Consider the following 21,135-nt stretch of genomic DNA (forward strand, 5'->3'; position numbering starts at 1 on the left):
AAAAAAAAAAAAATGAGTTTTTTGCCTAAAACGATAAAATATCAGCTGATGGGGTCAGAAAAATAACATTTATGAAAACAAAATATGGGTGAAATAATGTTCAGCCTAACAGATATATTGACATAAAAAACAAAACATACTTATTCTGACCTGTACTTATTAAAATTTAGAAAAGAATAAGTCATCATAATAAATTTTATTATGTTTTACATGATTAAAAACTTATTGCTGAACAATGGATTGTGGCAAAGATTGAAAATGACTTAGACTTAAAGGATAACCATTCTTGTTTTAAGTATACCTGACATCAACTATTGTTACACTGAATGACATTTTGTCACTAAATCATGGAAAAATGTATGATCGTCATTATTTTTTGCAAAAAAAAAAAAAAAGACAAACGGGACACATAATTCACAGAAAAACAAACAAACAAAAAATTAAAGCCGTATTAAGTGTGTCCCAAAGCATAGTATGCAGAAAAGAGTTTCCCCGGATGGTCAACTATTTCAGGTCGATCTGTGAAATGTAGATACATGCACACTCTAATGGCTAATATTACCCACAATCCATTGAGCTTTGTAGGAGGATTCAGTTCAGAACTACAAACATGAATAAAAAGTGTTAAAAAAAACTACAAACATGGCGGATGTGCAGTTTAGATAAAGGCATAAGTTACTAATAATCAACATTTAGCCTGACAAAAATGTTCATTTAATGTTATCTGTGTTATATTTCATCTGCAACAACAACGTGAACCATTATAAACATGTGTTTGGCCATTAACTTTTAAATGCATCATTATGCAACAAATATGAGCAGTGGTCCGTGCAGAAAATACTGGTATGAGCAAAGTCACTTTAATTCGATCTGTGTTTAAATATACAAGCACAAGATTAATCAATACAGATAATGAGGCCTCTTTTTCTGCTCATCTTTGTAGGGTCACAGCAAACTGTTCACTTTGCCCTCTTTGGACAGTGCTGTCTGACATGTTTCTGTCGAGTGCATGATGAGCTGAAACTCTTGTTGCAGAGCGAGCACTTGTAGGGTTTTTCTCCGCTGTGGACTCTGTGGTGACCCTTCAGTTCTCCGGCTCTTCTGAAACTCTTCCCGCACTCAGAGCACACGTGAACTTTCACACCGGTGTGACCTTTTTGGTGCATTTTAAAACAGTCCAGCCGTGAAAAAGTCTTTCCACAAACAGAACAGAAGTGAGGCCTCTCGTTGGCATGAGCCATCATGTGCTTCTTCAGGTGTGAGGCCAGAATGAACGCTTTACCGCACTGCTCACATTTAAAAGGCTTTACTCCAGCGTGACAGCGCAGATGATACGTCAGGCTGTCCGGCTGCGTGAAACTCTTCCCACACAGATGACACGTGAAAGGTGTGGCTCCAGTGTGAATCCGTAAGTGATAGTTAAGGTTTCCTTTAAATTTAAAGCTGACTCCGCACTCCTTGCATGTGTAAGGCTTCTCTCCGGTGTGGATTCTCATGTGGCACTTCAGGTTTTCTTTAAGTGAGAACCCCTTTCCACACTCCACACACACGTGAGGTTTCTCTCCGGTGTGACTGCGCATGTGCTTGCTCAGCACTCCTTCACGCATGAAGCTCTTTCCACACTGATCACATGTGAACGGCTTCTCTCCCGTGTGGATGCTCATGTGAATCTTGAGGTCTTCACTGAGTGAGAAACCCTTCCCACACTGAGAGCACGTGTGAGGCTTCTCTTCGGTGTGACTGCGCATGTGTTCGTTCAGGAGATGTCTGCGCGTGAATCTCCGTCCACACTGATCACACAAATAAGGTTTCTCTCCGGTGTGAATCTTCATGTGATCCTTCAGGACTCCTTTACGCACAAAACTCTTTCCACACTGATCACACGGGAATGATCTTCTTTTCTGCGAGGAGTTCTTGTCAGTGTGTGAGGAGGTCACAGATGTTTCTCCATTTATGAAATTATGAGGTTCTTGATGGTTTTCCTCTACATCGTTCAGTTCTGGACGCTCCTCTTTCACCTCCATCAGACCTAAAGTCAACAACATTAAATAGTTCAAATTCATTTCAAGAGGCAAATGTCAGACAGATTGAAAAGCAAATTTGAAAGACAACTGCTATACAACTTCGAGACAATGTAAATGATTTTTCTATCTGTTTGGAATAAAATTATTATTTATTTTTTTAGAAAAAAATTCAATTCAATATCAACTTTCTATTTTATTTTTCACAAATAAAGAACAATAAACACGAATAAACAGTAAACACTGTAACCAACCATACTTCATAATTATAGTTTCTCAAACAGAGATCAGGTAAGGCTCATTTTACATAAAGTGAATATATGACCAAGCAGATATACACTCCAGCAGCTCTGGCGATGTTCTTAGAATCACAAGTTTCTTTGATATTCAAAGACTTGTTTAAAAATATGAGAACGCAAGACAAGAAAGAAATAACTCTGATGTTCACTGCACTGATAAACATGAAGGAACTCTGGAGCGCGTGCTTATTAAGTAGCAGGGAGTGTAACGTATCAAATGTTTCCGCCTCATGTAAACTTAAACATCAGAGCGCGCCTGCGCCATATAAGTTTCAAACACGGAAAAACGTCACGTAACGTTACATTTGAAAGTTATCCAGTGTCTATTAGTTAGACTTAATTTACTCAACCTATTAATGCCATATGTTTGAATAAATCTGTCATGACGTTTAGATAGAAAACTTCATTGTGTATTATACTTAAATGTTTTGATATGGATTATTATTATTTTATTGTATTATTGGTTTATATCTGAGGCTATTGGCAGTTGGAGTGCTTAATGCCTTGGTGCCTGGTTTTTGAACCGTAAACTTCTGACACACACTTAAAAAATGACTGACAAGGATCCCCGTTATCCAAGGATCAATTCTGGGCATTTATTAGTTTAATATTCATCATCATAAGTAAATATTAGGAACATGAATGCACAATCAACCGCTTTGTTCCTCAGTATCTTCATCATCTTCACTTCGCGTAGTTCTTCTTTTCCTCATTCCTTATCCGTGATCTCTGATTTAATGCGCGGCCCATTTTTTTCCTTAAATGAAAAATTCCACCAGATTTAGACCACGCTCCATAAACCTTTACTAATCTCTTTCTGTTTCCAAATCAGTGCTTCAGATGTGTCTCCTTCTGCCTTTTTGCGGTTAAGTCGCCTATAGTTCGGCACTACCGCCACCTACTTGACTGGAGGAAGGCCTTTATTCCACTCAAAACAAAAAATACAGCATTCCAGAATCCTCCAACAAGAGAATACATAGAAAGAAGAAATACAAAAATTAAAATGCAGTTTCTTTAAAGATACTTTATATGTGAGGAGGTTTTAAGTGTTGCTAATGGTAAATGTGGTACAAACTTTACCGTTAGGGCTTAAATGCAGGATCTCTTGCTTTGTGAATGTGGTATTTACCCATTATACCAACAAAGACCAAGACATCTTATAGCTGTCTATTCACAGAAATGTCACAGTGGAAAAATAACTTGATTGACAGAAATGTTGATACTCTGATAAAACACAAGAAATAAAGATGCTGATACAGGTTGTACTTATAGGATAATAAATTATTTTGAAAGTGAACACACACCCGGAGCAGTGAACACACACACACACACACACCGTGAACACACACCCGGAGCAGTGGGCAGCTATATATCCAGTGCCCGGGGAGCAACTGAGCATCATTAAAGTTCAGTGCCTTTCTCAAGGTCACTTCAGTCATGAGTATTGAGAGTGGAAGAGTAGGCTGGCTTGTTCATTCACTCCCTCCCACCTACAACTCCTGCCAGCACCGAGACTCGAACCTGCGACCTTCTGGTTACAAGTCCGACTCTCTGACCATTTTGATATATTTCTCAGTATACTAAAGCACATGTAAAATAATTGATTTTAATTTCAACTTACGTGTGTTCTCCAAAATTACATTTGTTCATGTATTTTAAATGTATTTAGTCTATAATATATACTATGTGCATTAATGCACTTGAAATGTATATTTCTTCTACATCTAAATACACTTTCTTATTGCTGTATACTCCAATAAAACTTATTGTTGAAATTTTCATCAAACGGGAACAGAGGAGCCGGTAGCTGCTTTGATCATTCATGTACTGCAGATGATGAATCAAGTAAGTATATCTTGATATAAGCTTTCTTTATTCTTAATTTTGTTTTACCTTTCCGGCGGCTTTGACTGGCAGTTCTCTATGATTTAACGTTATCTGTGAATGCATTCTGATATCGGAATGTTATCACGTGCGTGGACCAAGAAATTTGGCTGCTGAAAATACAATATTGTATTTTAACTAACTATTTAAAATTTAACTTAATGCTACTGAACAAAAATTCAAAGATCCGATCTTGTAATGTACAGTATATAATCGATATTATAACCACCAGTAATATTCAATATATCAGCCACCTCTAGAAATAATGTTTTTTTTTTTCTTCATTTGAAGAGTAAGATGTTCCGTTACTGCTTGTGTTTGTAATATGTAATATGTTTGTACTTATCTGGAGTTATTGATTTTGCAGGATCAGTACAGATTTGTTGCTGGAGATACAGTGTAGAAGACACAGACCAGTGCTGAAGAGAGGTGATGTTAGAAGTTTTTAGTGAATTGTTGTCTAGTCAGCTCACCCAGATCACACACTTAATAGATTTTAAATTCTTTGAATCTTTTCCATTTGCAAGTAACATATATCCCCACCTGTGCATTTACAGACCCCTCTAATCATCATATATTTTACAGGTAACAAACCAAAGGAAGACGACAGTCGTGAGAGAAGCTTTCAAGGCAAGATGATGATTTTTGTGTGTGTGTGTGTGTGTAAATATTAGGGAAATAAAATTAAAGGTACCTTTCTTAATTTTTCATAGATTTTCGGATATTTATCTACATTTGGGGTAACTGATAAAAGTTATGTTTTATTCCCTGTAAAGTAGGAATAATAAATGTTTGTAAAAATGTTATCTAATTTTAAAGCCCAGTGTCAGTGAAGATGGTATGATCAGGAATTCTGAAGAACATCTCCCAGCATTCTACCACCATGTTGCCCTGATGATTGAGGTAACGTTAGGTGATGCAGATGTGGTCAAAAGTTTACACACATCTTGCAGAATAAACTGCTCCATCAGGGCAGAAATTGCAATTTTTTAATGATTCTACCTCTCTACCCTCTTACTGCTTAAATTATTAACATTTTGCAGAGACTGCATGGTGTATATAAACTTGGACTGCAGCTGTGTCTATTGCTTTCACTCAACTGAACCATTTATAATGACTGGATATGTTTTATAACAATTGTTCTTCTTTCTTTTCCTCAAGGTATTTTTTTTTCCGGACTTTCCTGCCTCTTTGGATAATTTCCGCTCTCACACAGACTGTGGAGAGACGGTGTGCAGCTTCATGAGGTGAAGTTTAGTGCCGATGGAGAGCTTCTGGGACACTGACAGACAGCACTTCCCAGCAAGTTCATTTGGAGTTCTTTTTTATTATTAATTTATTCATTTAGTCAAGCTTACATTCACTAATGCTGGAGTAAAACCTTTCGGTCCTGTTTAATGTTGGTGCTAGTAAAGGTTTGAGAACTAATGGCCGGGTTTCACTGACAGGACTTAGACTAAGCCAGGATCATAGCTCAATAAGGACATTTAAGTCATTTTCATTAACATGCCTTAGAAAAAAAAACATTACTGGTGTGCATCTTGAGACAGAAAAACAAAGGCACTGATATTTTTAAAGATCAGTCAGTGCAAGTTTCTTTCAGTTGAAACAGCTCAGAATTACATTCAATTCAATTCAATTGAGCTTTATTGGCATGACTTGCACAGTATTGCCAAAACATAATTATAGAATTACATTTTAGTCTCTTAATCCTCTTAAGCCATGTCTGTGAAACCAGGGGTACCATTAACACGGTTTGGTAATGTTTTACAATAAGATCTCATTTGTTGTACATGGAATTATAATTTTCTTGATTTTAAATTTTTTTTTTGTATTAGGTTTGTGTGTTAGTAATCCTATGTGTAATGGAGACCAAATGACTTCACAAGGATAGTAAGACCAGTAAATGTTGACCTTGTGGACACTTTTTAGGTCCCCAATGAGGAAACAGGCTCATACATCTTACAGCAGAATGATGTTTTCTGTGATGGTGAGATTAGGTACTTTTGTATGTAAGTGATTTTGCATTGTTCTCCAGTCTCTTTCTAATAAGTGAGTTAAAGTGTTGCAACTGTGTATATTTTTCTTGTGCATCAGCAAAAGCGCTTTTGTGTATTTGTTTTTTAGGAGATTGTTTTGTCAATAAATGTAAGTGTGTTGATTGTAACTAGGTAATTAATACACTGAAATTACATTGAAGTATATTTTAGTTCACATTAATTGCTTATTCAGAAGCAAATATTTACCATATTTCAAAGCACATATAAAATATACTAAAGTCCCACTCTAAGTGGTTCAAAACATCACTCAAAAAAGTTCAACTAATTGTAATTTAATGTAATTTTAAACTGTAATATATATGAAATCAATTACAAATAACATGCATTTAGGTGGTCGAAAACACATTTAATTCACACTTAAGTGTATTGTTAACTGACATTAGAGTATATTTTAGTTAACATTAATAGTAGCTTGTCAGTACGTTAGTAGTACACTATAACCATATTTCAAAGACACTAGAAGCAATTATGAAAGTACATATTAATATGTACTAAAAAAAAGTCCTACTTAAGTGGTTTAAAAAATATTCAAAAGTTCAACTAATTGCATTTAATATCGCTTTAAAATGTGATACATTTGAAGTTAATTACAAATACAATGCATTTAAGCATCGAAAATAACATTTAATTTGCACTTATGTGTTCTTTTAAAGTATATTATTTCTGCAATAAATACACTTTATAAAAGTATATAAGTGCACTTCTTTTTCACAAGGGATCACATAACTAAAAGCAAACTTATTAGAAAAAACGAACGCTTGAACTTACATCTGAGTGATCAGAACTACCTAACATGACGTTAGGTAAATAACCATCTTTATTAAAATATATTAATTTGAAGTGTAATTAGATTTTAATTTAGTTTGGATTTCCCATCTCGCTTCACATGGAGGGGCGGGGTTTATGACCTGTACTGCAGGCAGCCGCCAGGGAGCGATCGAAATATTCCTTCAAAATAATACTTCGAAATACTTCACTTTAGAGTGCGTCTACTGCATGAACCAGTCTATTAAAATGAATTTAGAATTATCACATCATTTAAGATATGGGGCAGAAAATGTATATATTTATATCATTTCATATATTCAATATATAATATACACCAGTTTTCAATGTTTTATGTTTCAAATATCAAAACATTATTTATGCATTTGTAATTGCTGGTGAAAATATTTAATGTCCCTCAGAGCTGCATTAGACAGTGTGTAAATACATCTAGATGGCACTTCTGATGCAGCTTCTGTGTTGCAAAGATACATTTTGTTGATACCGATTTTATTTGCTTGGTAACAACTCATTTTATAAAATTTTGTTTTTGTGAATCTGAGAATCTTGTGTTCTCTGTTCTCTTGTGCTCCTTGGAAATGTGGTTTTGTTAGATTAATTATATTCAAGTGTTCATCTTTTGAGTCAATACAGACAGGGTGGTGTAAGAATGTTAATATAATGTAAAGTGCATCATTTACTACCAATATTACTTACTATTAAAATAAAAGTTGCATTAGTGTATTTGAGCGCAGGTCCATTCAGACTAGTTGTATTCGGGTTCGGACACAGAATAAACTTCAGTGATGTAATCATGAACTTCTTCATGTGTTTCTTGTTCTGTGGAGTCAAACACTCTCTCTTATAGATCACATTATTATTCATTGAACAGGTTCTGCACAGTTTGATCATGTTCATGCTGTTCTGTCATTAAATCAGTGTGTAAAAATGCAAAACTGATGCTTGTGGAAGATTATGCTGAACCTTTCTCAAAATCATTTGGCTTGTGAAAGATCAGGTCTGATTCGACATGAAATCAATCGATAAATAAATTATATATTAACACTAAACCATACTGCATTCAATCCAATGGATGTGATATTTCTAGTCACATTTATTCATATAGTGCTTTATACAATACAGACTGCTCCAGGTCAGGAGAGAAACAGCACCAATGCTGTGAGAAAGTCTTCAGTGAGGAAACAACAGATCCAGCTCTCCAGAAGACAGTAATGTCCTCATTCAGCTCAATTCTATTCTGGTTCAGTACAGATGAAATAGTGTGACTCTTCAGTGGGGGTTTTAGTAAGAGTGAATCAGTGTCTGAGCTCTCTAGGTGTGAGGAGGTCTCTAATGCGAGTGCCACTTCTGGTGTTTCTTCAGGTGCAAGGACAGAATGAATCTCTGGCCGCATGGCTCACATCTGAAGGGCATGTCTCCGGCGGGACACAGCACCGGCTTTTTGTAATTGCACACCTGCATGAGTTTCCTGTAATTAAGTGCTGTGATTTCTCTCCGGTGTGAATCTTCGCTGTGACTGGGTGAGGTTCCCCTGGTGTCTGAGGTTATTCTCGCACTGCTGGCAGGTGAAGGGCAGCTCTCTCGAAGTGAGCGATGATGTGTTTCTTCAGGTCTCCCTTGGTGTGTGAAGCTCCTGGACGACTGCTGGCAGCTGAAGGGCTTCTGTCCGTTGTGAATCACCAGGTGATCCTTCAGGTCTCCTTCACGCTTGTAGCTCTATCTGCAGTGAGTGCAGGGAGAAGGACTCTTGGCTCCTGGGTGCTTCGTGTTGAATCTTCTCTCGCGTCTGTAGGATTTCTCCGGCTGTCAAAGCGTGTCATTGATTAGGATTGAGATGAGTATGAAGATCAAGCCCAAAGAACACAGCCGCTGTTACTCTGAAACTCACCACACTTCACATATGCCCTGCGATTATAATCAATAACAGACGACTTTTCACATTACTTCAGGAAAACGTTCTTAGTAGAGTTATTATGTTTTTGGAGTACAATGCGTAAAGAAATGTCAAGGTTTTAATTTACAGATGCTCTAACAGTGAGTTGTTCAATGTGCATGTGACGTGATTTCAAAGAATGTCATCACATTTTGTAGCCTATTATTATTATTATTATTATTATTATTATTATGTTTAATTATATCAGCTTGGTTAGACAGTTAATCACACTTGTTTAAATAATCTTACTTTGTTCAATAATACAGTGATGTTATAATAAACCTTAGTAAGCAAAATGAAGTATTGGGTTAAATGAGTATCAGCGTGACCTAGTGGATAATGTAAATGTAAATGTGTTGAATGGGTGAACCTGAGTGAAAAATAAAGAACACAACATTGTTTCCCAGCTCCTAAATCTTTTATTGTTAAGATAAAATATAATAAAAATAAGATGATACATTTTTCAAAAATTTCTCAGTAGTTTAGTTTTATTCCTGATCAAACACACTTGTGAAGTGGCATAAACCTGTAGGAGTTAGACTGCAGCTTTAATAAGCGAGTATGAGTCAGTGAAACTTTACTGCCACTGTCAGTGTTGTTTGCAAAACATAAAATATAATTGTATTATTTATTACTATTCATACAGTATGTTGTAAAACATAACCTGCTGTAAATGTAAATGTAGGTGCAGCAAAAACATTTTGAGTTTTCATTGCTCTAAACTTGGTTGGATTTTACTGCCATTCAATAAACTGTTGGGAGTATTCTTCCTCAAGTGTTCCTGTGGCTCAGTGGTAGAGCATTGCATTAGCAATGCAAAAAGGTTGTGGGTTTGAATCCAGGGAAACACATGTTAGGGGAAAAAAATGTGTATACTGTTGAGTCGCTTGCGTCTGCTAAGTGCATAAATGTAAATGGAATCAAATTGAAATTATAGTCAAAAAGTTTACCCTGTATCATATTGAGAAAATAACTTGAATACAACAGTAAAGTGATAAATGTTTTTTAATGTAATGTATCATGAGTATAACTACAGATATTATGATGCTGCATTATTTCTCCAAAGGAAAGTACATTTCAGTTAAAAGAAATAAGACATGCAAGATCATGTTTTAGTTAACTTACAGAAATTTGCTACAAGTTTGAATAAAAGCAGCTGCTACTTGAATACATGTAACTTCTGTGTCATATTCTATGTTTACACTTCAGTCTGCACTGAAGCCATCAGCTACGATTCTGGCATCTTCTGCTATGTCCCTTCAGAGCTCTCTCTTCAGCATTATTGACACTGTAATATAGGACAATCCTCCTGCCACCACAGAACCAAGTAAGGGTATGAGACTCACAGCATACTCAACTGTATTTTTCAGCCACAAGCAGAAATGCAGCTCCCGCTAAGGATAATATTGAAGCTGGGTTTATCCCACCAATCATTAAGCGATTTCCATTAGACTTTTGAATTCCTCAATGGTCTTCCCAGATCTTTCACAGAGCTTCTGCAGGGATGGATCATCCAGACCAAAGGTACTGTAGTATGTTTCTATCTCCTTTATAACAATGGCAAAATCCATAGCAACTGAAAGACCAGGAAGAGGGACTGTAGCCACCGAAGCAGACAGTAAGGCAACTTTTCCAATGTTTTCCTGTAGAACTTTCTTCTTTTTCTCATTGATCTCCAGTGTAGTGTGATATTCTGGCAAAGCCAACATCAGCACACGTCTCTTATGCTGTGGAAGCTCTTGCTCCATTCTATCCTGCAGCAGATTTAAATCATACTTGCCAAGCTCAAAGCTAGAGATCAAAAACACAACAGGATCCTCTATACTGATCTTTCTAAGACCTACACGGAAACAGGAAAATGCATCATGAAATAAGTCATTAAATATTTTATTATAAACTATTAATAAGAAACGTTGTGTGACCTGAATAACCAACCTTTTTCACAGTCCTCTCGGATGGTATCCAGTGTCTTTTTCTGGTCAAAGCTCTTCTTCCTCTTCTCAGCATTAATGCTTGAGTCAATCTTGGAACGAACAAAATAAAACCTTTTCCCCATTCTCACAATCTCTTTGGCCAGCTGAATGTGGCATTCTCTGAACCGATCTGAAAGCGCATGATGATGAGAAAAAATCATAGCGCTCAAACTCAACCAGTTTAAGATACTCATTGGCTTTGAAGTTTGCGTTCCAATGCCAGGGAAGATCCCACACTTTCACATTTTTGTATTTTGGGTGAATATAAGCTTCTAGGCTCCATAGTGGTTTCTATAGGGCCAGTTTTAGCAGAGCCCTCTTTCTTCATCCCCTAAACCCCTGGAATGCATTGACAAACGAGATTTTCCAGAACCGGACTCCCCCTGGCCACATTAACAATGTTAAGTTCTACAAGATCCTGTTTGTCAAGGAATTCCTTTAATCATGTTTACTGCTGTTGGGAGATCCTAAGTAGATATGGATTCTTTAATATCTTCGAGGTCCTCCAGAGTTATTATATCGAAAAAACAAAACAAACCAAACAAAAAAAAAAAAAAAAAAAAAAAAAAAAAAAAAAAACAATCACTCCAAAACCAACAAAACCTTAAAAAAGAAACTGCTGAAAAGTATGTAGCAGAAATTGCTCTGTAACTAACCTAACCTTGGTTCCCCTGAGATAATAAAAAGTGCATTGCATTAATTTTAATGCTATGGGGAACTCTGTTTCTCCAAAATACTGAATCCTGATTTGATAACATTTATGTAGCTGCACAAACAAATGGCATTTTGTCTCAGTCAGTGCTGAGTGCTATTTCATCAGAATATTTTTGACTGAGAAGTGTCAGCACTGACTTAGGCACTGTAGCACGGCCAGCTACGCAATGCTCATTCCCGTTATCTCTGGGAACTGAGGTTGCGTTAGTAAACAATATGGTTCACTCACAATGCATTAGCTTTAACGCTATGGGGAACAGTATCCAATAGTGCCATGCTACAAGCGCAGAACGAAAAGCCGTCCTGGGTTGTGTGGGCTAATATTAGGCCAGAACTAACCCAGAATCAGTGAGGCTGGAGGCCTCAGGGCCTTGCTTTGTAACCAACGGACCTTTAGTCCGGCTTCCTAAGCACACAAAGAACTGCTCTGATTGCCGAGACTGGCTAGAGAGTTCCACATATATCCTGAGGCCCAAACTGAGCAGAGCAATTGTACACCATGCTCATCCTCCAAAGCAGAAAAAGCTGAGAGGGTAATAACTTTTTGTTCTGAATAGTAGAGAGTACCTTAGGCACATATAGCAGTGCCTTGGCTTGAGGATGACTTTGTGGTTGTAGGCCCCAACTCAGGGCAGGAAGTGCTCACAGAGAGTGCCTGCGGGTCACTCACTCAATTGATTGATGCAAAAGCCAGTCCTCAAAGAGCTCTGAAGACCATGGATAGGTCCCAGGTCGGAACATCAAGGATGATTCAATCTCCTGGCTCCCCTCAAGAACTTAACAACTTCATGAAGTTGGTCTTCCCTGCTGACTGACCGGTCAAGGGAGCTTGGTTTTCCACAACAGCCGCCATATATACCTTGAATGTGGAAAGGATGTGCCCCTTATCCAGCAGCTTTTGTAGGAAGGACAATATGGACGTAATGTCAAAAGACAAAGGGTCATCATTCCAGATTGCACACCAGTCAGACAAGACTAACCACTTGAGGGCATAGAGACCTCTAGTAGATAGGACTCTGGCCTCTGAAATAGTTTTAATGACCCTTACTTGAAGCTGCAGAGGGTCCTGTCAAGGCCCTTAGATGTTGGGGTGCAAAATAGCTCCCTTTGCCTGAGATAGGAGGTCCTTTTTCATCAGCTGTACTAATTCGGGAACCACAGTTATTTCCCACCAGAGTGCTCTCTCTGGTTCAAATTGCCCAGCACGTGCACTGCCTTCAGAAAGTGCAGATTTCTCTAAGCCCATATTGTCAGGACTCAGCCCTGGCAGCTTTGTCTGTGTTGCCTTTGTTTAATGTTTCTTTGTTTGTCTTATGTGTGTCTTCACACATTGTTTTGTCTTTGTTTATGCCTGCCATGTGTTCCTGTGGTCCCACCTCCTTGTTTCCCTTGGTCACGCCCCCATCTTGTTTAGGCCTTGTCTTGTCCTCATTTCTTTAATTGTGCTCACCTGGCCCTCGTGTACTTTCCTCCCTTTATATTGTGCTGTTTTTCCTCTTGTGGTTGCTGGTTCGTCTTGTGCCATAGAGACAGTTACTGATTTGCTGCTCTATATTCCAGTCTTGCCCTTGTTACTGTGTATCCTTGTTGTAGATTTTGCTCCTGATTTTCTATTTTCTGATTTTGGTTTAGTTCTTTAGTAATCTTGTTTATATTTAATTGTAATATCATATTTAATTATTCATCAGTCTTGTTTCTTCTCTTGAACTGTTTAGATTTTATACTTGAGATATTTTTCAGTCTAAACATGGATTAGATTTGGTCTTTCTTTTTTTTTAATTTTGTTTCTCCTGTGTGTTGCGCTGAGTAGTATTGTTGTGTGGTCTTGAGTGGTGCCTTGTTGTGCATTCGTTTCTGCTGTGTGTTCCCTCCAGTCCTGCTCTACCAACCTGAGACTCCCTGCCTGTTGGTTCCCCTCTAGGCGGCCTGCCAAACAAGCCTGCTGCTTATAACCGCATCTTTGATACTGCCTATGTAGCGTATCAGGCCCCGAACCAGACAAATTAAAGATTTGATCGGAGCCTGGTTGGAAACATGAGCCGAACTCCACAGAAAGGCAACAGGTTGTTGTAAATCAACTCCCTAGCACCACAGTCTGAAGCAAGATAACCAACCAACTCTTTTCACAGAACAGCTTTAAACATTACACACCATTAGAACAATTATTGACAACTTCAATTCGAGAAGAGATTGTCAAATTTGGGGCCAAGTAATCCAGATTGATGGTCAAAGAGATGCACAGCCTGACCATCATATGTAAACCCATGATAGTAATCATGATCACAAGCTCTTTGATTGACTTCCCCCACCTAGAAGGAAACCAGACTGAAATTCCTAAGGAGACCTGTTAACCTCTCTGGTCTATCACAGGACATATCCTTACTCCACAGAATGGCACAGAGAATGACTTCCCAATGAATATATGCACCAAAATGAACTCAAAAAGACTTCTAAATGGATACCAGTCCATTGCTTAACTCAATATCATACACATAACCTACACATTTGACTATAATGTTTCTAATCACTTATTGTGTATGTCTTTTTAAATAACTCTTGAATAGCTTAAGGATCATATTCATGTTTAGTATGTGTGTGTTCAAATCTTCTTGCTTGAAACGTTTATGACCATCAGTTATTTGTCAAATGTATCATATTCTTGTTATAGGAATCATGTCCAAATTATACTCTGCAAGAGCGGAAAATCGGACCACGTGCTTGATAAGATAACATATGATTTATGAATGGGTGGGACAAACATCGCAACACCCCTAGAAAAGACAATATCTAATTGGTCAAGACAACATTTGAGGTGTGGCCAAAAGGCCAGTTTAAATACTCAGGACACCATCAAATTTTGCTTTTAGCCTGCTTTTTAGCTTTTGCTTTTAGTCATGCTTTGTCATCACTTTTAGCGTTCTTCGAGCGCCGTTCCAGCGTGCTTCGGCCTGCACGCCTGCTGCTACTTAGCCACGATGAGAAGAAAAACCACCTAGTCTCTCGGACAAACTTTACTTCTGTTCTTTTACTTTAGTTTCTTTTCTTTTCCGCTTGAGAGTTTCGTGTTCCTGAGTTAAGTTTTGTAACGCCGTGTCTCAGAGTCTGACCTCACCGTGTCTGCCTGAAACTTCAACCAGCCCACAACTCTGCATCATCCAGCCTACGCCCAACCACTGGCTTCCCCAAGACGCCACTTCAACGACTACTGAACTTCCAGCCAATCAGTAACCTCGGGAAACCCCCTTTTCAGCGACAACAAAGGGAACACCGTTACACAGGCATCACAAGTAACGTACCTCCAGACTCTGATCTGTACTGGTGTTATCTAATATAATTTTAACCTCATTAAGGAACTCAATGCGAGGGTTAATTAAGTGATTAATGGTTGTTCATGTCTATGCAATTTCACATATTGCTACAAACTTGGGATTTCTCATTTTCATTCTCTTAAACTCATCCTTTCCTAACTCTCTATCCTCCTGCAACTTGTGTGAATGTGTGAGTGCGTGTTCTTGTGTTAGATTAGTTTATATGTCTTAGATCTATCTAATAAAGCCTTTTCATATTGAAAAGAGAAGTATCTTGTGTTTTGTGCTTACAAGTTAATGTCTTAAACTGCCGATCTTGTTACTGTGCTAATTAATAGTGTTTTCACTATACTTTGGATATTAATATCCAGCGCAGATTTGATGTTAAATGTCTCGTTCGACACTAGTGTAAACAAACTCCATGGTGTTGCTAAGCTAACGAAGCAGTTGTATTTACATTGAAGTCTATGCTAAAGCCACTAGCCTCAAAGGTTAGCTGTTAGCATTAACATCCAGTGGTTGAATAGTGTCTGTGTGGGCAACGCTAAAGTGATTTAACCCTTTAAACATCTTAACTAACACACTTGTTGGTCTCTTTCTCTCTCTTATTGCTCTCTTTTCTCACGATACCATTTATTGGCATTTTACTAGAAAGGGAAATACTGACTCACAATTATTAATTGTGTCTAATTCAAATTTAACTGAAACATTAAATTTATTTGGAATCATTCAGATTTTCCCTCTCAGATCATTTCATATGATCATTACTTCTAGTATTCTCTTTTGGGCCTAATTATTTTAGGTACGAATAAGCCTTAAACTTTGAAAGTTTAAACTTATTCTACCTAATTTATTTATCACCCATCTTTATATATTCTATTCAGACTTATACTTACTCATTATTGTATTGCGTTTTACCCCTCTTTCTTCCTGTTTTGGTTATACACTTAGCCATTATTGTTTTATTTACTGATTTCCTCCTTTATTTAATTTCATTTTTGCTTATTTTGCCCATTTATTACTTTTTAATTTAACTTTTTCTTACCATTCCTTTCCTCGTTGTATCCTAGCTTGGGCACGACACACCTGAGCCCTAAAAGGAGACATTGTTATCCCTCACTACGAGTTCAAATAAATTAGAAAGACAACTCTCTTTCACTTATAGTTTATTTTGTTGATTAGTTGTGCAGCAACTAAAGCAACACTATACTCGTAGTTGAGATAACCACTACTGGACTTACTGTCTCTGTCCTCTCTCTCCTTTCCTTTCCTCTTCACTTTTCACATTTGTAGGGACATGTAAGAACCATCAATCAATTCTAAGTGAATGAAATACACAATCGTGTCAAAGAAGACAAATCATCCTTATGAATTTGATTGTAATCAACCTCTCCTTTGTTCTTCCTAACCTCCCTACATTTGGAAACGCAATCCAAGTTTTAGCATCTCATCCAACGTTGAGATCAATTTAATAGAGATACGTGTTGAACGACTGTCGCCTCAAGCAGCCTCCCTGGTGAACGGTCCAACTGTAAGGTGTACGGTGTCAATCCTGTCAGACTAAGGAAAGAGATATCAGCATTATTATTGTATTCTTTTGTCCAAAACAAGAAATTTAATAATATTGTTTACCTTCTTGATAACATTTAATTGGAAAAATTAATTTTCCTCATTTGAAAAACAGAAGTTGTTGCTTGTCATTGAATTTGTTTTTCACCTCTTTCTCTCTTTCCTCTTCCTCATTAGAGTGACAAAGTCTTCGCATCTCTATTCTACTTAGACACCCTGAGACCAGCACAGTCATCACCACACTTCACTAGTGGTTCAGAATCACTGATGCAACACTTAGTTGTCCCACCACACATAGGCTTTTACTCCACACAGATCTGTGTCAATCTCTCTTCTCCCCAGCGTGCAAACATGCTGCAGACTGCAGACCCCATTGCCCATGGGGAAGATGTGAACATTTGGCTGAGAGGCATGACAGACAGCCTCACCCCCAAGACATCTGAACTGTTATTATTTTTAATAATAATCCTAAACCCTGAGAAGATTCCTGACACAAGATTCAAGCCAGAACAACAACCACGAGGAGCTAGTCAAGATCACCAGCCCCCAAGCTATGCCTTCACAACCCAGCTGAAACTGATCGACAAGCACATCACCCACCTTCAAGAGGAGCTGACACGTGCTCAACATCGCATAGACAAGCTGGAAGTGAAAGTTCAAGATCAACTCAAAGCACCCAACGAGAGGGAGCAGGAAACAACGGAACAAGTTAAGAAGCTCCAAGCAGCCCTGGCAGCAGCTCAGCTCGAACAGCAACATGCAACGGCTGCCGAGAAAGACCTGGTAAGCAGACTCCAGTATGCCGAACAGCTACTAGAGAAAACCAAGAATGACATCAGAGACAAGAATTCTGAAATCAGTCCTTTGAAAGACCACCTTGACAGGTACAGAACTGAAATGGACAATCTGACCCAACAACTAGACGATACCAACGATGAGCTCTACATGGTCAGAAAAGAACTCCAATATGCTTACAAGGAGAAACAAGAGCCAAGGAAAGAGAAACTTCTCTTAGCCTCATCACTGCTGAGCAGAGCAGAGTCCCACGTCCAAGAACTGGCATATGACGAAAGGAGCGAAGGGCCACAACCTAAAACCTCACCTGCCTTCGCCACACAACCCTGTCCTGCCAACGAAAGAAAACCTCCCGTCCAAGACCTTGGAGCTGCTCACGGGATGACCATCAAAGACCTCAACAAGCTGTCTGAAAACATCAGCAGGTTCAACCCGAACTCCAAAGAGGGCCACGACATCCAGGCTTACCTGCAAGATATCGAATTTCATCTGGAAATGAGACCTCATGTGACTGACAGAGACAGGTTATACATCCTTAGAGCCACGTCCAGTCCAGAGGTACGAAACTTCCTAGATCGACAGCCCAGTCAAACAAAGTCAAACTACCAGGCTGTGGCCTTCAAACTGAAAGGAGCAGTTGTAGACGACCCGGTTCTTGTTATTGTGCTGAACCATATGGTGCGGGATGTACCATGACTCTGTGGAACTATCCTCCTCTCTCGGTTCCAGCTTGGCCACATAACCTGCTTCCTTCAGTTTGGTGATCTCACAGTCTTCTCCTGCAGCAGTCTGATGGCTTCTTGATCTAGTTTGGATCGTGTTGCTATCTTGTCACTGCGATAGGGAATCACATCCATTTGCCATAGTCGCTCGCGACATGAGCAAACAAGTCTGTGTTGGGGGAGAACGGATGTAAAGAAACACTGGTGTGTGCTGATCTCATCAGCCTAACCTCATGAGTAGGACCTTGAAGAGTCCATCCAAGGCGGGTTCTGACTGCTGCAGGACCCCCTGGTGGGCCTAACCGACTGGTTCAACAGGCGTGATGAGATGTGGACAATCTGATCCGATCAGTAACATAGGCTGCACTTTCTCCATCTGCTGCAGTGGAAGGCCAGCTAGATGTCTGTATCTCTTCTGTAAGGAAGCCACTGGATAGGTGTGTTGGCAAGGCCTAATCTCTCAGCTGTAAATGCATGCTGAATGAGGTATTTCTTGTGGGGACGAGACACAGGTGATACCGCGGAAGGAGACAGCCGCCCCATGCAGCACCTGCTGATCTTGTCTCACTGTGCGCAGGATCAGATCTTCTGGTTGCCCCTTGAGGTTCAGTTGCTGAGCTGCAGCATGGAGGAGAATAGTCCTTTCTGTCCCATCATCTAGCACTGCATACGTTTCCAATGATGCATCCCCATTTGTGATGATTACTTTACTAACTTTCAAGAGGACTCTGCGGCTGCCGACCCGAACGGTCTGCATACAAGATGTCTTTCGTGGAACTCACAAGACACGAAGTTCTCCTTGGGATCAGTCTCAGCATTGGTATTCAAAGCTCGCTCATTCAGGTCATGCAGTATAAACAGGTGTTTCCTGTTGCAGGTCTTGCACAGAGCCTTCAGTGTGCATCTGGAAGCATGATGATTGCGCCACACCGCCAACACCTGTTGTTCTTGCGGATCCATGTCTGTTTCTGTTCTTTAGTAAGCTCCTTGAAGTTGGGGCATCCATTAAGGAAGTGACTAGCATTGTCACAATAAGGACAGTAGGCACGTGACTTCTCTCTATACCTGGCCAAGCTGGGTCTGGACTCTGAGTATGCGCTCTGCATTCACTGTCAACAGTGGGCTTCTCAGTACCCAGCAGGATGCTCAGATCTGCCTGGAGGCTTGGTGTCATGACGACCTTCTCTTTTCTTACTAGGTAAGGGTGGAGCATACATGACTGGATTTGGCAGTATCATCTTGGACCTGAAGCTCGTACTTCAACCAGTTTGCAAAGTCGAGAAGTGTGGGAACTGTGATCTTAAACGGGTGGACCAGCCTTAAAACGAATCTGGAGTTCATGTGGAAGCTTGCCTTGGAGTCTAGACACATGTGAACCGCACTCTAACTCAGCTACTCCCTCTGAACCCAACTGTTCCAGCATACTCACTAGTGAGCGCACTCGAAGGGCGAAGAGTTTGAATGCTTTCACGCCACCTGGCTTGAGATTGGGACCTTCCAGTACTTCAGCTGAGCACTCCGAGCACAAGCCTGTGTGGCTGCCCATACATCTTCACAAGAGCTTGCATTGTGTCTGTATATGGTCTCACAGAGTTACAGTAGGAGTCAGCCACTAGCAAGGCCTCTTCTAGCTCCAGATGATCAGTCAGAATCTGATACTTGAAGCGCTCACTCGCATCTGCTGGCAGAAGGTTTGCTAGTGCCATCCGCAGTCTGGAAAACTGTCGGGGATCTACTGCTGTCAGGCTGGGGATAGTAGGCTTAGGTCCTCGATATATCTGTTCTTGGACGTGCAGCAGCTCCTTTCTAGGTGTCACCTGTGGACGGAGGGTAGACTGAATCCTCTCACTCTCTGAAGATGACTGTGTCTGGGATCAAGCATCACAGAGTCGTACTGTCCTGTTCCTGCAGGCTGGGCTGAGTATGTATACGAACTCTGAATCGGTGTGTGATGACTCTCTTCAGGATGAGGCATCCTAGGTGAAACTGTAAGGTCTTCCATATGTCTCGGGCCAGCTGCTCACACGGGCAGGTCGGGGTGGAGGAACTTCATCAGCATACACTGCAGAACTTCTCCCACTACAGACGGACGGTGGCAGGTGAGTACGAGGGGGCTGGTATTGGTGTCGCTGATCGACCAGGAGTCTCAAAGCTGGTGCTAAACTGCTGAATTTCCTTTCTCAATGAAGCATTCTCCGTCTTGAGTCCTTGCAGTGTAGACATGATCTTTGGTAGAATGTGGCTGCGAAGCTCGTCGTTGTCCCTCTTTATCTCAAACCACATATACTTTATATCAGACAGCTGCTGGATTTGAAGGTGGCGCTCACCTTGCTCTGGTGACACATCTTCAAATGGTTCTGGCCATACATCTCTGAGAACTAGATCATCTCCGTATGAAGGCTGACTCTGTGGAGAAGACGATCGGGATGCATTCTCTGGTGTGAGTGCAGCGGCTTGGAATTTCAACTTCATTCAGATGTGTAGCTGATGGTACTCTCTTCACAAAGCCTGATCCATGAACTTGATAGTCTGCTAGATGTGCAGGTGGCCTTATTTGTCGCCTAGGTCGGACAACAGGAGGATCTGGCTCAGAACGCGATGTCATCTTTCTACAGTGATTCACTGATCCGGCTCGAAGGACCACTTGTAATGTAGGGTTCGTATGATGTGTTAATTATGGGGGTGTGAAACACTGTAGGCAGTCTGTCAGGGCTGAGTGAGATGATTTCTTAATTGAAGAGAAGTACACAATGCAGTTGGTTGATGTCTGATTTACTGAAGACTTTGTGGGTACACATATGTGTGGTTTCTGAAATGGATTAAACAAGAGAAATAAACTTAATGATATGAATATACAATGTTCCACAATAAACATTAAAACACTGAACAGCACACTATATAAATATAACAACCTAAAATCATGCTATATTACACTATTTAACATGGGCGTTTATGCTCTAAATGTCCATAAGAGGGCACTATTCGCACATGAATGCAGCAAGGGGCAGGGTAACATGCCTGACATGTACTAAGCAGATGATCGCTACGTGCAAACAACAACCGTCACATAA

At 39.6% G+C, this 21,135-nt stretch overlaps 1 protein-coding gene and 1 pseudogene across 1 annotated transcript; both read right to left on the minus strand.

The window, feature by feature from the left end:
• Positions 1–181: 181 nt before the first annotated feature.
• LOC109058525 (gastrula zinc finger protein xLCGF3.1-like) lies at positions 182–2,997 on the minus strand. The gene is made up of 2 exons (XM_019075721.2): positions 2,976–2,997; positions 182–2,029 (listed from the first exon to the last, which is right to left on the minus strand). The coding sequence occupies exon 2, from the start codon at positions 2,022–2,024 to the stop codon at positions 960–962; it is 1,065 nt and encodes a 354-aa protein (XP_018931266.2). The 5' UTR covers positions 2,025–2,029; positions 2,976–2,997; the 3' UTR covers positions 182–959.
• A 7,184-nt stretch (positions 2,998–10,181) lies between these two features.
• On the minus strand, positions 10,182–19,770 carry LOC109058532 (annotated as a pseudogene).
• Positions 19,771–21,135: the final 1,365 nt, after the last annotated feature.

This window comes from Cyprinus carpio, chromosome A2 (genome assembly GCF_018340385.1).
Source record: "Cyprinus carpio isolate SPL01 chromosome A2, ASM1834038v1, whole genome shotgun sequence".
Taxonomy (NCBI): domain Eukaryota; kingdom Metazoa; phylum Chordata; class Actinopteri; order Cypriniformes; family Cyprinidae; genus Cyprinus; species Cyprinus carpio.

Coding starts and splice junctions, on each gene's coding strand:
- LOC109058525 (XM_019075721.2), bottom strand. CDS start 2,024: ATGGAGGTGAAAGAGGAGCGTCCAGAACTGAACGATGTAGAGGAAAAC.